Source organism: Salvia splendens, chromosome 9 (assembly GCF_004379255.2).
Source record: "Salvia splendens isolate huo1 chromosome 9, SspV2, whole genome shotgun sequence".
Classification (NCBI taxonomy): Eukaryota; Viridiplantae; Streptophyta; class Magnoliopsida; order Lamiales; family Lamiaceae; genus Salvia; species Salvia splendens.
Window position 1 is genome coordinate 11,521,524 of NC_056040.1, and position 15,401 is coordinate 11,536,924.

Here is a 15,401-nt window from a genome sequence, read left to right on the forward strand (position 1 = left end):
GTTCTTCCACTGACTTTATTCTTGCTTGTTTCCTAAAAGTTTAGTCCCATACACCAATTTGTATGTATATGTGTGTTTTTTGAATCTAAAATAAGAACCATCTTTATCAAAAGCAAGAGCAAACAATTAGTCATGGAGCCTGCCAAGTATGTTCCCACCAAATTCTCCTATAGATTGCCACAATTTGATCAAACAAATGAACAATTGTTCCTACTTGCATATCAAGAACAAGATAAAGCATCAATAATATTTTGCCGACAATTTTGGTGAACACATTAAAGTTTTTATAAAACCAAACATTTGCAGCCTCAATATGTCTGAACAAGACAACTGACAACTACCTAATCCATAAACCACTTCAATCAGATTACAGCCAGTAATCCTAAGAAAAGACAAAGCTACAGGAAATCTTGTTTCAACTTCACCATGTCTGCATACTCAATCAACTTCATTCTTGCTTGTTTTTGGCTAATTTGGAAGGTTAGCAGATTAGTTCAAAGATGGCCGAGCTGATATCTCAATTCGAGTAAAATAAGCTCCTCGTAGATCTATCCATGTAGCAAGGCTTCTGCATGTTGGTCCAAGTACCCTCTGCTATTCATCTCTGTTAACCTAAATCAACCACCATATTCTCATTTTCAATTGCACCATACTACAAAAAAGTTGCTTCTCACTATAAAATTTAGATTCACTAAGGAAACAACATTTCCCAAATCGAGCATTGTCAAATGTCATGCATGATATCCTCTACTAAGACAAACTTAGTGTGGGGAAGTAAAAACAAAATGGAACAGCATTTTGCTGATGCATGAAAAGAGCAACTTACCTACTAATGGTGCGATCTTTAGCAAAACCTAACTCGTTGTCCACACAAATGTCAGAGTCATCAGATTTCCTCGATCTTGAAGAGGTCCTCGGTGCCATATGTTGAGCATCAGCTATTGTTACAATCCGTTCGAAAAGTTGAAATGGAGTCCCCTCAGCAGTGCATAATAGTCTAGCTCTCTTCTCATACATAACCTGTACGAGCAAACATTAACCACAAGACATCACATTTCGTGCAAACAATATTTTTCATGGATAAATTAAATGTGAAACAAAAAGAAGTCTGAAGGGCTAACATCTACTAAAGTGACAAACCGATACGCTGCAGTCCTATTGGAGAGCCCGAAAATTGGCACGCCGTCGAGTGCAAGTGTATGGAATTTATCTGGTAAGAAGGAAATGAATTACTAAGTATCTCGAGTATTTCTCTAAACTGTGCAAGTAAATACATCAAAAATAAAAATTATCCTAGAGGAAAAACACAATTATTTCGAAATAGAGAACTCAAGAAAATTAGAATGGAGCTGACTTTTGTTCCGGTGGGCGAAGAATGAAGGTGATACTTACTAAACAGCCCAAAATAGTCTGCGGCCATAATTCCTCAAAAGGGAAGAGAGCACAGCCGTTGGCACCAAGTGGCACCTAATGAAGAATGAGAATTGATGAAGGCCATAAAAGGCATAAATTTATTCTAAACCTAGAGATCTGCTGCAACAATTCTTAAATCTTTGGATTAGTTTTACACCTGTAATTTTTTCCCCATGACAACTTCCACCTCTTGTGGAGAAGCTGTCTGTTCACCAATTAATTGATGAAACTTTTTCTTGAGAAGGCCTGACCAATGCTTACCTAAGAAGTAGAAACCTTCCTCTGCCTATAATTCAGGGCAAACCAATAATATGCTCAGAGAAATAGAACAAAAGACATAATAAGAAGATAAATACATTGAAGTGAATACTACCCTAGAAGTGTTCAGAGACAAGGAAGCTTTACCAATGACATTCTCCGGTAGTCAACGGAGGAACCGATTTGATGAGCTACACATCTTTCCTACATCAAAGTTAGATTCTAAGTCATTAAGAGGTTCAACATGTAGCAACATATAACAACAGTTTAAGATGCCATTATAAGAGAGATTCATACTTGTCCATTGAACCGTGACATCAGATTGAAAATGTACCTTTAATGTAGCAATGAATGGAAGAAACAGATCCCTCTGCAGCCCCCCTTCGTAGAGGTTATCCGGAGCTCGGTTTGAAGTAGCAACGAGAATCTATTTGTGAATTACAACACAAATCACCAGTTATAAGGCCACTGAGCCTGGTTTATAAGTCTATGCAAATACCAAAAAGTAGAATCGGAAAGTAGGATCCTCACAACTCCATTGCTAAATAAATGTCCAAATAAACGATTGAGAATTAAAGCATCAGCAACATCATTCACCTAAGAAAGAAACAAAAAATATAAATAATTTGCTGGAAGATTGAGAAGAACATGGTAAATATGCTATGGGCATAACAATAAATTACTTCAGCAGTTCAACATACCATGAATTCATCAAGGCATAGCAAGATTGCTTCATCAGATATCTCTCCAGCAACAACTTCTAAAGGATCTGACACTCCCTTGTGCTTCTGCAGTTAAATTTCACCATGATCTTAAGTTCAAATCAGATCGGATAAAATCACGCATATCATATGTTTGAACCTTCTCTTTGTGCCTCCATGAGAAAAATTAATTAACAATTGTTATTTTCTCAAAATAAGATAAAACGTTGACCTTGCTTTGTCGTTGACCTTGCTTTGTCATCACAAATGTCTGATGCATTTAAGTCCTGAGATAATCCCACTATACGACTACAAAGAAATGCCAACTGTAGCATTGTTATTGGAAAGAAATGAACAAGAACTCCAGCATATGCTAAGTAATGAAGGAAGGCCCCAGAAGCAATAACCAAGCTTTTCTTCATTGATGGCACATGATACCAGATATTTTCTCCAAAATTAACTTTTCCTATTTTCAGAAGAAGTATATAACATACTTTTATAGGCACTAGATAACATATATTCTCCCTTTAACAGATCTTTCAGATTTTCTAAGCATTTTTGTGAAGGTAGGTTGATATTTATAAGGAATTAAATTGAAACACAAACGAAAAACATAAATCAGAAATATCACATCTAAAAACAGAAGATGCTGAAAAACAAATTGGTATAGCAGCATAATAATTTCTGTAGTAGTTTGATGGTAAAAACACAATGAAACTTTAAACCGTCCAGACAACTTTATACAAAGACAAACAAAGAAATCATACTTGTAGACGGCTGTGAAAGTTTAGCATGAAGTCATGGAAATGGATCCTCTTCTTCCTCCAGTTGGAAGGACTGGAATGTTTAGAAGAATAACACAAAGCAGGAGAGAGCTCGAATTAGTTGATTACATGACTACAACTAAAACACAGGCTAATGTGAAGATAATCAAAGCACTTCAGTGATTGATCCTGGGTTCGATCCTTATAGCTGATTTAAAAATAAGTCCATCAGCATAGTCTTTCCAGTTCCCACTCCCCCATATAGATAAAGTCCTTTCACGGGTGCTTCTGAAGACTGGGGTATAAAACGTGACCACAGCCACCTACTCCTGTATATGTACAAAAATGATTGTTAGAAAACCATATCAATTTAAAATCAAGAAAATAATGACACCCAATAATGTAACTAATGATACTACCAAACTAAGACAATTCGTGCTACATAGAAACAGGGATAAGAAAATTACCTCCCAGCTTTCTCAGGAGTAGCATAACGATCCAATCGGCAAGCTTCTGCTTTTTCAACAAGCTCATTGTACAGTCTTTGAAGGTCTGCCAGGGTATTTAGCTGCAAAGTTATGATACAAACATTATCTCTGTCAAAATGGCAACTCCAATATCATGCATGTTTTACTCAAATTCGTAGCCATTAGAAGGATTTTAGCATGACATATAAAATGAGCAATTAGATCAAGTTAACTGCATCTCCTTGATGAATAAACCAAAATTCTTCCAGCAATTTAAGCAGTAATATTAAGTGAGTGATTTCTCTTTTTCTATTTCCCGTAAATTAATGGCACCTCAGATTCTATTTAGCAAACCAGTAATTTGCACTTCCAGTATGGAATCCATTCAATCAAGCAAGACACAAAGTCACAAGTGAATACAATTATATACACACAAGAATTTCAATCTACTTAAAGAAAATAAATTTTCACTCCAGCCAACATGAAAGAAAAGAAATGTAACAGAAGGGGATTGATTATTAAGACTAAACTAAAAACCTGGCAAACATCTCCATCCAAAAGTTCACCAGCAGCTATCCTACGCTTGTATTCTAGCAGAGACCCTCCTCCATTTAGTTCTGCCATTGAATTAGACAAATAAAACCAATGTGAATTCTTTGCTTGCTCATGCATTATTCCAACATTTCAATGGCCGGATACTTCAAAACAATATACAACCTCCGTTAGTCAATGTAGCTACATCAGTCGATAAAGTAGCTCTATGGATCATGTGTTTATATCTACTTTGACATAATTCATCTATACTACGGGACATGCTATATATATAGCGCTGATCCATTCTGAACCAAACATCTCTTCTTCTAGACGAGCCCTCATATATGATGTTTCCTCTAGACCTGAAAGCTGGCCTAAATATCCTCGCGGCCCGAATAAGAGTCCTCATTCTGTTACAGATCTCTCTTTTTAGATTCGGAAGCTTCTATCATAACCCCGTGTTTATGCCAAGTGCTGCAAAAAAACTGCATCCAATATTCAAATCAATGGAAATGATTTTACAGGAATAGGGACTTATTCCCACTTTAGATGAACATAGCAACTCCAGAAACATAGTAAATTGTTCAATGAATCAGAATCCATCTTTAATTTAACACAAAGTTGGCACTGGTTGACCACCACAAAACCAAATTTAAGAGAAAACATGGATTGATTGAATTTGGCAAGGATAATGCAGTCTTACACTCTTACTATTTTGAGTCGCCACACATTCTTGAAGCAAAAAATCAACCTTTTCAACAAACTTATTCTCTCACAATATTAGTAGTAAATTATAATTAACCAACTCAGAGTGGAAGGAATATGTATATAAAATGCGTAAAGACATCTTCATCATCAAGCTCAAGAAAAAAAATCCGAATTTCCTGCATGCAAGAGAGAGATCGAGAAAGAAAAAAAACAAATTCAAACCTGGTCTGCTGCAGCACAAATTATTCTTCAAATAATTCAGTCCCAATGTCAAGAATGTGTGAATGAATTGAATAAATAAGAAAAGAAAAGACTTTTAATTGGGTATTCAGAAAGGAAAAAAGAACAATCTGGGATTGAGAAATCCTATTATTTCAATCTCCAGTGTTAATGGAGATTGAATTGGTTTTGTTATTGAATTGCTTCAAGTTCATGCTGACGCGGACTAGATTCCATGTTTCCTATATCGCCTCCTGTTCGCCCCAACATTTATTATGTTCATAAAAAAAATACTTATGTTTTTATCCATCGAAATTAATCTGTAATATAGATAGTAAGTTTTTTTTAGATCACATTTTCCATTTGTAATATTTCTGCCATTTTTTTTTCTATACCTCGGAGCATTAGCAATGGGGCGCCCTAAGGCGCGCCTTATGACGCGTCATGTCAGCAGTTTTATCCTCCTACCTCCTCATCTGCAGTGGGGCGCCCTAAGGTGCGCCCTATGGCGCGCCACATCATTATTTTATTGTTTTGTTTAATTAATTTAACTGTTTTCAAATAACAAGTAACGAGTAAATAAAAAACGGTCTAAATAACAAACGGCGAAGTTTTAATATAAAAAAGTTACATCATTGAACTAATAATAAAAAAACTAAGTAGAACCAATTCCCAACTTCCGACGCAGCTCATCAAGTAACGCCCGGAGATATTCGGCTTCGTCGGGGTCGGTACACTTCTTGAGGGCCCTGTGCGTCTGCAACATCGTCCTTGCCATCGACGCTATTGCTAACGACTCAAACGCGGTGGCCGTCTGGGTCGGGAGCTCTACCGGGACCGGAGCTTGGGTTGCAGCGGTCGACAATGAGGTCGCGGTCGCCTTCCCCTTGGCCTTCGCAGCCTTGACCCCGGGAGGACACCGGAAGGACACCGGTGTGCCGGAACTCCCTTCATCCACGTACGTCCGGTTGAGGTCAACCGGGTGACTGCCGCTGCCGCTGCTCGTGTAGTCACCAACTTCGGTGACCTTCGTCCTCTTCGGCGCACCAGTGTGCAGAATTCCACCTTGGAACTTCTGCTTTTCCCCCAAGAGCACCCAGATGGCCTCGTGCTTGAAATCGCCGAACATCGACCGGTACGACAACATCGCTTTAGTGCGCACGTCGCTCGCGCTCTCGCCGCTCACCTGTGACCGCGTGAACTTCTCGAACTCCGCCGCGTACAAGTTCACTTGCTTCTTGACTTGATCCCAGTGCTTGCGGAGTTGCTCACGCTTGCGCTTGTACGCGGACGGCGGCTTGACCGAATTTTAGAGGTCCGCGATGCGTTCTCAGTACGTGATCTGTCGCTGGTTGTTCGCGAATACCGGATCTTCCGATATATCTACCCAACACCTGGCCAAAGTGAGAGTTTCGCCGTCGTTGTAGTTCGTACGGCCGGGGGCGTACTAATCGCAATCACCGGGAGGCGGCAACTTCTGCGCCCGCTGCCGGTTCCGCTTCTTTCTGGCTAGGGCGGAAGCAGTCGCGGCGGGGTCGGGATCGGCCGCTGCGGTTGGGCGGTGCGGAGACGGCTCCATGTCAGACAACCCATACGATTCCGTACTGAAATCGGGATCGTAATGGATGTTGGTGTCGAACGAACGATAATCGCCGGGTTCTGTACCCGGCCAATGCGCCCCTGCGCTAAACGTAGGACTATTGGGGCTTGAATCCATTTCGTAGTAATTATGTAAATGTAAGTTTCGAAAATGAAATCGCGTGAAATTAAATGTTACAAATGAACGGTATTTATAAAAAAACAAAACCGCGTGCCATCGTCCGCGGTCGATCGTCCGCGACCTCCACAATGGGGCGGACGATGGCGCGGACGATGGCCATCGTCCGCGCTATCCTCCGCGACCGAAGTATAGGGCGCGACTATCATCCGCGCCCTATGGCGCGCACCCGCAATGGGTGCGGACGATGCGCGCCATCGGGCGTGCCATCGTCCGCCCATTGCGGATGCTCTCATTTTATTTTATCATTTTTTTAAAAACTCGTACTCCGTATTAGTATATAATACTCCAGTAAGATTATTTTTTATACGGAAGATAATATTAGAAGTATAAAATACAATTATATTTGTTAGTTATGAGATGTTAGGTAATTATTATTAAACATTTAATATTAATTAATTATATGGTCCGCGTTTATATAATACTCCTATGTTAAATTAAAAAATATTCTAAATCGTTTAAATTGAAATCGATATTATCCAGCAAAGTCAGAAATACATGCCTCATAAAAAGTGATAGATAAGTCTTAATCCGCAAACCCGGTCGAGCAGTATTAGTTGGATTTCGCCGAAGGCGGGTTCGGGATATATGTGGTCAAACCAAAAAAAAGTGATAGATAAGGTTGTAAGACTTATAAATTGGATATTACGACATATTTCCACACAATTTTAAATGTTGCCTTAGCCTCCTTTGTTTTTCAGATAAAATTTTGGTAGTATTAGTTTTATTGATGGTTTTTTTCTTTAATCTGTTTTTAGGTTTAATATATTGGTTTTTTATGGATTGTACAATTGTGCAATACGGAGTATTACATACATATATGATGTGTATATTCTAACGTAGTACATTATTTAGTTTATTACATTCTATTTTAATAGGCACCGATATTTCTTTATATTTAATTATTTTATTTACTAAATTTGATTATAATGTTGTAAAAATTATAAAAATACATTTAGTATTTCTCACTAATCAAAATAGACTATAATAATTAATAAGTTAGTTATAAAAATGTTGTCCCGTATTATAAAATATAAATTGATTATACAATTGAGATCCGTAAACATGATTATGTTTAATTTCCGTTTAAACTACGGAATAAATACGTTTTCCCCATTGATATTATCCTTATTCCAAAATAAATGGGCTATCATATATTCATTTAATGGGCCGAAAATGAAATCCCATAATCAAACTTAAAGTCCAATACTCCGGCAAGCTGTAAAATCGAAAAATCTTGCGAAAAAGAGCAAAATTTCCTCATTTCTTCTCCGAATTCAGAAACGGAATTCAGAGTGTGCACCGCAACGACAGCGTTTCGAAGCTATGGCGAATCAAGGAGCGAAGAAGCGGAAAGAAGAAAACGCTCGACACATGAAAACTCTACTCCGTCTCATCATCGCTTCCAATGTACAGCTTTATCAAACGTACATCCAATTCGTTTTTCTATTTTTTTTTCTTGTTCTGATCGAAGTGAATTCGATGGAATTTCTGATGCAGGCGATCTATGTAGTGCTGAGGATGGGAGTTTTCTACTCGAGTTTCACGTGGAAGCATTGGTTAGGCTTGGTTTTGACTTCGCTGGCCTACGTGATCCCCTACCAGCAGCTGGATGCTATGGCTAAACCTAGCTACACTGAAGACGGCGAGCTCCTTGACGGAGGATTCGATATGAGCACCGGCGGAATTTGCGGGTGCGTCGATCGTTTTCGTTATTGGGAGTCATTTTGGGGGTTTATGATTAGTCTCGAATTTTACCAAATCCTTATTGACTAATGAAAATTATTCATCTATCATATCGCCGTTCCTTTCCTGTTTCAGAATTGTGAATGCTAGTGCTTAAGTTGGAAATTATAGTACTATAATTTGCATCGTTGTAGATCCTTGTAAAAAATGCAAGATTGTTTTTTATTGCTGGGGTGCTCTTTGCAAATATGATAATTTGATTACCTGATTGAGATGATTTGAACATGTATTTCCTCCTGTTTTACAACTCTGCAGATATTTGCATGATGTGATCTACATTACTTGTTTCGTCCAAATTAGTTCCATCATCTCCGGAAAGTTCTGGTACATATACTTGGTGGTAAGGCTTTCTATCCCCCCTCATTGATAATAGACCATTTAATTGCTGAGAGAGAGACAGAGAAATGTTCAATTTGTTGTTTGGTTATGTTGTTTGATTAGCATATAGAACATTTCATCGCCGGTCCATCATTCTTCATCTTGATTGATAACCATTCTAAGAAATTAGTCTAATTGATACTTATTCAATTGATGATCCCCTTCTCCAACAAAAGGATTACGAGTACCTCTTGGAACAACTAGTTTAAAGTATAACTTGGCATATCTAATTGCTAACTGTGTATATAGGCTTTTCTTGAAACCAAAGTAATTGTGGTATTTTCAGAAATCTGCTGTCTGGATATCATAAGACAATTTTGAAACTTTAACTGAAATGAAACCCGTTGAACCTTGGAGTGGTTCAAAGCATATTAGCAGTCTCCAGAAGTAACAAAGTGTAGCAGAGGTCTATTCTTTTTTATAATCGCCTAAATAAGAGCAATGGTATTGTTCGCTCTTAGATTTACTTGTCTGTGTTATCTTTCCAACGATAACTCATTATTTGTTTATTTATTGATGGCAACAAGCCCCTTGCATGCCACCATAAAGTGTCATGAACGTTTGCTCAATAACATCGCTGACCTATGAGCCTTGCCATGAATTGGTTGCATAATACTTGAAGCAACTTTCTTTTAGCCACCGTGCACATTCCTACTGCTGTAGAGTAGTTGATTCAATGAATTTTGATTGCTTTATTGGATTATCTATCTATGTCCAGATTCCAGGATTTGCTGCGTATAAACTATTTGGCCTTGCGAGAGGGTTTATGTCACAGGGTTCAGAGGTACTTCATTATCCATTCCACTTTCTTACTTCACCTTGGTGGATAAATCTCACACCATTTTGATTCGGTGCAGGGAGGTGAGGAAGACGAGAAGACAAAAAAGAAGAGAGAGAAAATGGAGAAGAGGGCTTCAAGAGGCAAGTTTGTCAAGACCAGGACCCGATGATGCGGATTTCTTCACACTGAAGTTTTGAGGAAGCAGGCGTTAAAAATGCACTAACAATGGTGCCTAATGTATTCCAATGTCGGGTTTTTGTTGTATCAATATCTGAGAAATGGTGTTACAATGGATATGAACAAGTTTTTTTCAAATATAACTCCTGCCAACACATGAACTGAATGGAAATAAAATAAGCCAGAAATTCGAATTTAAGTTGAGCAGTGGTAAAACGTAGCAGCAACCAAATCTGATAACAGAAACGTAATAACGGCATTCAATCATGGTTAAGAAGATTCTGTACATTTGAATTAAATCTGCACTCAGCTGAATCTCTACAGTTATTCTGCGATAGCTTTGGACCTGCGCTCCAAGGTCCATGTAGCTTCGTTTTTGTTGTTAATTCTCAAACTATATTCTTGATAGTATCCACTGAAGCTAATCATTGATATGGTGGCTCTACAAAATTAGACATGAAACTCCATTAGAGATTCGAATTTGGTAAAAAACAATGTCCAGGTGATGCACGGTGATTTGAGAACGAACCGTATGCAAGAAATAGCATGAAAATTAGTCTGAATTTTAAAGATACCAAAGGCAGTCTGAATCAGGTGTAACTTACCTCAACACAACAGGATCGGGATTTGATGAACCACTGGCTTTCTCTATCTTTTGAACTACAGCATTACTGAAAATAAAAGTGGAGAAAGAGATTAGTTGAGGCCTCGAAGAAGTGGATAATCATTGACTACTGATTGCACCAAGCACAATTCCCTAAAGAAGGTAATCAAGTTATTCCAGAATTTCTAAATGCCAAATAAGAGTGTAGTAGCCATCAATGATATATCTTGATTGAGTAAGCTAACCTTCTGACTCCAGCTGAGAAAGCATGATGGAATACAAGATGATGAGCAGGATCCAGTGCATCGCTAACAGAACCAGGAATTATTGACCCAAGAAGGCTGTTTGACTTTCTGCTCTTGAATACCAACAAAATAACCACACTTATACACGAGAATCAGTTTACAAGCATGCAAATGTAGCTAGAGTAAAGAGTCCCTCAGGAAGGACAAATCAATTTGGTCATTTCTTCAAAAGGAACAGAAAACAATGTACATCGATTTTTGGCAACTAAGAATCTAAAAGACAACAATCTCATTTCGATGTCAATTTGACAGCCAAAATAAACTGACTTGTCAAATGGACGATAAAGCATTAAGAAAATCAGGAGAAGTACAGATATAAGCCTTTACCTTTCATTAAGATCAAAGCCCAGGGAGAAAATGTGAACAGAACCTGAAGAGCTTGTAGCAAGAAGAATATCTGGAAGATCAGCCGAAGGCCCAAATGACAGAGAAAAGATCGTCGACGAATATGTACCCCTACGGAAACTGTATGACTGACAAACATAAGACAGCTGAGCTCCCAATATAAGAAGTAGACAACTCAGCAAATTGCAGAAGCTGTCGTTAAAGTGCAAATATCTCAACAAAATACAAAATTTTGTAAGGGGGTCATTAATTAATACTCTAATATGCAGTTAATATCTCTAATTTTCACCCAAAAAGGAAATGACTCAGCTTAAGTGGGACGGCTCTAAAAGGAATATGGCTCAGCTACAAAGGGACGAGGGGGTATTATATCTGCTGGAAATCCAGATTAAGTACATCTAAGTAACTTTTAAGATTTCATTACAATAGTCATTATTAAAATTAGATCTGCAAATGGTAAAGATAAGCATAAAGGACGTGGTTCTAATCACTGATACAAAAGTAAGGACTTAGTGATAATATAGCACTCCTTTATTGATGACCATCAATTAACCTTTACGTGATTATGAAAATTTCTATTAGGAGCAATATTTAGGCACAGATCTTGAACTGCTAATCAGGGCGAAATCTATCACCATCACATCCGAAAGCAAAGCAGAAAATATTTAACTAAGAAGCTCAAGGATTTCAAAGAAATTGAAAGCAAACATGCTTGAGCATAGCATGGCTAAATATTTGCTGATTCACCTTAGTTGCATCAGAGATTAGATGAACTCTGATTATAGTTCCGTGTTCAGATGCTGTAGCTATATATGTCCCATTTGAAGAAAAAGCCATGGCAATTAGGGGCGAGCGATGGGCGTCTATCTGCAATTTACCCTCTAGTTAGGTTAGAAAAGTGGAGTGGAGACAAGAAATTCCTTGTCACCAAATCAACTAGCAAGGCATAACAAGTAAACTCTTCTCACAAGAAAACATCAAAAGTAGCACACAGGACATGAAGGCAGAGCCAATGCGTCCAAGTTATCTTCCATACCAGCAAATGAATTATTTACATTCCTCCAGAAGTTATGTCAATATATATATATATACATATAGGTTCTTGATCAACACAGAAAATACAGCTATGAGATTGATGATGCGTTTTGGATTAGAGTGTTTGGAGACTAAATAAGACTGGAAAGAACGAGGCTCGGGTGATGAGAATATTAAGATGGACTTTCAGACACCAGATCAGATTCAATAGGGATTGAAATCTTTAATGCCTTAGAACAATACTGGGAAATCCCTATAGAGAGACAGAGATATGCATGGAAACCCTCTAAAACCTCCAAAACATGTAGAAAGCTAGGATTATTACAAGGACATGGAATGAAGTATGAAACAATTATAGATGTTATGAAGCACTTGAATTTCATTAAAACATGTGTTGCTTGAAGATGATGGGGAGATATGGTAAAGTTGACGCAAATATACATGATATATCTAACTACATTTCATCAAGTAAAAAATCAGCTGAAAAATCAGAATTCAGATCACAACCTCACAGTGTGACTGCAGATCCACTACATTGTAGACTAGTAAAGACCCTTTTGTTGTACTAGCGGGAAGAGCTAAATAGGGATTATCCACGCAAGCAGAAAATGCACAAAGTCCTGAACAAAAAAGGACAGCTGAGCGAGTCATCGAAAGATGTGATATCAAAAGATTTAAACATCAAACTTCCATTATTTATGCAATGCTAAGCTCATCGATATTCACAACCAAGCAAAAGAAAAATCATGGCACTGAAGAGGTACTGGATTCAATTATATGTCATTCTAATTTGACTTGGTGATGTTATTAGCGATAACTAATCCCAATTTAGTAAGACCTTTTTTGGAAAAGTATTTCTCAACCTTAGTTGCCTCTTCCCCTTCCTCTCTAAAACAGTAAGGTTCTGTTATATAAGGGAAGCTGTAGCAAACAATGTTAGATTAGTAAAAAAGAAATAGGGGTGGGGAGTAACTTCGAAGGTCACAGCCATGACCCATCAGAGTGTTGTAAAGATACATTTAGATGTACCATTAAAAGTTCCTTCAGTTAGAAACCATTTGGATGCAGAAGCTGAGCTGGTCAGATGTAAACAACTTATGCTTTGAAGTAAGATAAAATAGAGTATTTCAAAATCACCTTGTACATTAGGCACTGTATCAATAATCTGCTTTTTTTCCAAGCTGTTAACATCATAGATGTAGGTTTGCTCTTTAAACAAAACTATCAATCTGTACGAACAGTCAATGAATTTATAACTCATAAAATTAATTGGACAGAAATTCACATGGGGAACCAGAAAAGAAACAAATATGGAATAATACCTTTTCCTATCCATACGAACAGCGAGAATAGAAGTCAAGAAGTTGAGTTCTCTGAGTGAAGTTCCATTAACGATATTGAACAAACATAATCTCCTTGGTGACAAAGAAGGCTAGCGCAGGCAGGTGAAAAACAAGAGGTTATAAATAAGTAAGTACTATTAGGAAGGAAAATTAACAATATGATGGAAGAATGGAATAATGGCTATTGTGATAAAAAAAACAATGACTTTTCATAGAAGTAGTGTAATGAGTAAGCTGAAGGAACCTGTTCACCAGCCCCAACTATGGCTAGAAGATTTGTCCTGTATAGCATTTCAACAATGACGAATGCACCAATAGCTAGCAGAAGAAATTGAATTCCATTAGAAGATCTTCATTAGTTCAAAATACAGATATGAACATTAAGATTTTCACATTCATGGTAATCTTTCATTCAGTTGAAGTCAAACTGCATATTACCAGGCATGCCATGTGAATTTTTAAAGTTTACTCGTAGCCTGGGTGCATAGCCAATCTCCTTGTATTCCAAGATTAATCAAGAACTAAATCACTTAAGCTGGCACACAATTCCTTAGTCATCATACCATACCACTTAAGTCCAATTCAATAATAACATCATCATCATCATCGATAACTTTGGCAAAACATGCATAACGAATGCAATGAAGTGGTCAGGTCATGCCAGCATCCCTATCCCTATGCTGTCAACTACAGTCTAAACATCTTTTTCAACTCAAATAACCATCAATTACCCTTCCAATTTCCGCACACTTTTATTCCGATCCTCATATTCACAAATACATAAAGAAATCTAAAGAAATTAATTAAATTCCACGTCCTAAAGAAAAAGAAGAGGAAAAGGAGCGAAATGAATTTGGAGCAAAATCGTGAAAAGCCGAAACGTTACCTCGTTCATAGAGGAGTCTTCCGGTATCACAGTCGAAGATTTTGAAGCCGTCTTTGGTTCCAATTGCAAAGCAGCTGAGGGGGAGAAAGCATCGGTTGGACTAAGATATCTAAAATTGATGAATGATCATTAATTTGCAAGTAACGAAACCTGTTGTCTTGGTTGAAGGAAGCGCAGAGAATCGGATGAGCAGATGATTGGTTCGCCATTTGCGGCAGAATTCCGAGCGGTTTGAAGCAAAGTCGTTTGTAAATCCTTCCTTCAACTTCACTCCACTTCGATCTGTTGGAATAAGATCGCATAATATCGGGAGAATATTATGTAATTGATTTGGGGATATATGATGCCTAAATTAGTGTAGTAATTATTGTAAATTTACCATATATGTAGAATACCTAGTCTATAAAATATGTAACCAATGTACCGTATTATTCATTCAATACAAGAAATCTTCTCCCATCGATCTCAACATGGCCTCAGAGCAGAAACGATCCCGGCTCAGAAAAATTTCATCATAGCCGATATACCTTTACCCGACCTGTTATTAGCCAAAATCAGCCCAGAAAAACACCAAAAAAAATGTCAGATTCAGAGGATGAGAAGAAACCGAACCAAGAACAGACGAAAAGCTTGAGGAATAGCAAGAGCATCACTATAGCATTCAAGTTGAATGGGAAAAACTACCCTTTATGGTCGAGACTGATCAAAGTAAAGATCGGCGGCCGAGGGGCGTATTCTTACATCAAAAACGATCCCCCAGAACCGGGGAGCAAGGGATTCGACGAGTGGGAGGAGAACGACCTAGTAGTGTTCTCATGGATCGTGGACAACATCGAGAATGACATCATCTCGGATTTTGCCCATCACCAAACATCGAAGGCGCTGTGGGAGAGCCTCGCTGTGACTTTCGAAAACATGGCGGATAAATACCTTATCTACGATCTGGAAGAAAAGGTAATC

At 38.0% G+C, this 15,401-nt stretch overlaps 2 protein-coding genes and 1 pseudogene across 2 annotated transcripts; 1 reads left to right on the forward strand and 2 right to left on the reverse strand.

Annotated features, from left to right (window-relative positions):
* Nucleotides 1–215: 215 nt before the first annotated feature.
* Nucleotides 216–5,321, reverse strand: LOC121748797 (annotated as a pseudogene).
* A 2,742-nt stretch (nucleotides 5,322–8,063) lies between these two features.
* On the forward strand, nucleotides 8,064–10,078 carry LOC121748501 (transmembrane protein 208-like). Its single transcript, XM_042142896.1, has 5 exons — nucleotides 8,064–8,251; nucleotides 8,342–8,535; nucleotides 8,843–8,927; nucleotides 9,684–9,749; nucleotides 9,823–10,078. Exons 1-5 carry the CDS (start codon nucleotides 8,168–8,170, stop codon nucleotides 9,913–9,915), a joined length of 522 nt encoding a protein of 173 aa, XP_041998830.1. The 5' UTR covers nucleotides 8,064–8,167; the 3' UTR covers nucleotides 9,916–10,078.
* A 7-nt stretch (nucleotides 10,079–10,085) lies between these two features.
* LOC121748500 (autophagy-related protein 18b-like) lies at nucleotides 10,086–14,794 on the reverse strand. Its single transcript, XM_042142895.1, has 11 exons — nucleotides 14,592–14,794; nucleotides 14,442–14,515; nucleotides 13,800–13,873; nucleotides 13,535–13,644; nucleotides 13,350–13,441; nucleotides 12,720–12,832; nucleotides 11,925–12,044; nucleotides 11,160–11,305; nucleotides 10,773–10,880; nucleotides 10,529–10,594; nucleotides 10,086–10,365 (listed from the first exon to the last, which is right to left on the reverse strand). The coding sequence occupies exons 1-11, from the start codon at nucleotides 14,741–14,743 to the stop codon at nucleotides 10,248–10,250; spliced, it is 1,173 nt and encodes a 390-aa protein (XP_041998829.1). The 5' UTR covers nucleotides 14,744–14,794; the 3' UTR covers nucleotides 10,086–10,247.
* Nucleotides 14,795–15,401: the final 607 nt, after the last annotated feature.

What these genes read in the sequence shown, in the direction of transcription:
- LOC121748500 (XM_042142895.1), bottom strand. Translation starts at nt 14,743, where the DNA reads ATGCGATCTTATTCCAACAGATCGAAGTGGAGTGAAGTTGAAGGAAGG. An exon ending in AAGACTCCTCTATGAACGAG is followed by an intron (nt 13,874 to 14,441) that starts GTAACGTTTCGG and finishes TTCTTCTGCTAG; the next exon opens with CTATTGGTGCATTCGTCATT. An exon ending in TACAGTGCCTAATGTACAAG is followed by an intron (nt 12,833 to 13,349) that starts GTGATTTTGAAA and finishes TTTTTTGTTCAG; the next exon opens with GACTTTGTGCATTTTCTGCT.
- LOC121748501 (XM_042142896.1), top strand. Translation starts at nt 8,168, where the DNA reads ATGGCGAATCAAGGAGCGAAGAAGCGGAAAGAAGAAAACGCTCGACAC. An exon ending in AGCACCGGCGGAATTTGCGG is followed by an intron (nt 8,536 to 8,842) that starts GTGCGTCGATCG and finishes ACAACTCTGCAG; the next exon opens with ATATTTGCATGATGTGATCT. An exon ending in TCTGGTACATATACTTGGTG is followed by an intron (nt 8,928 to 9,683) that starts GTAAGGCTTTCT and finishes ATCTATGTCCAG; the next exon opens with ATTCCAGGATTTGCTGCGTA.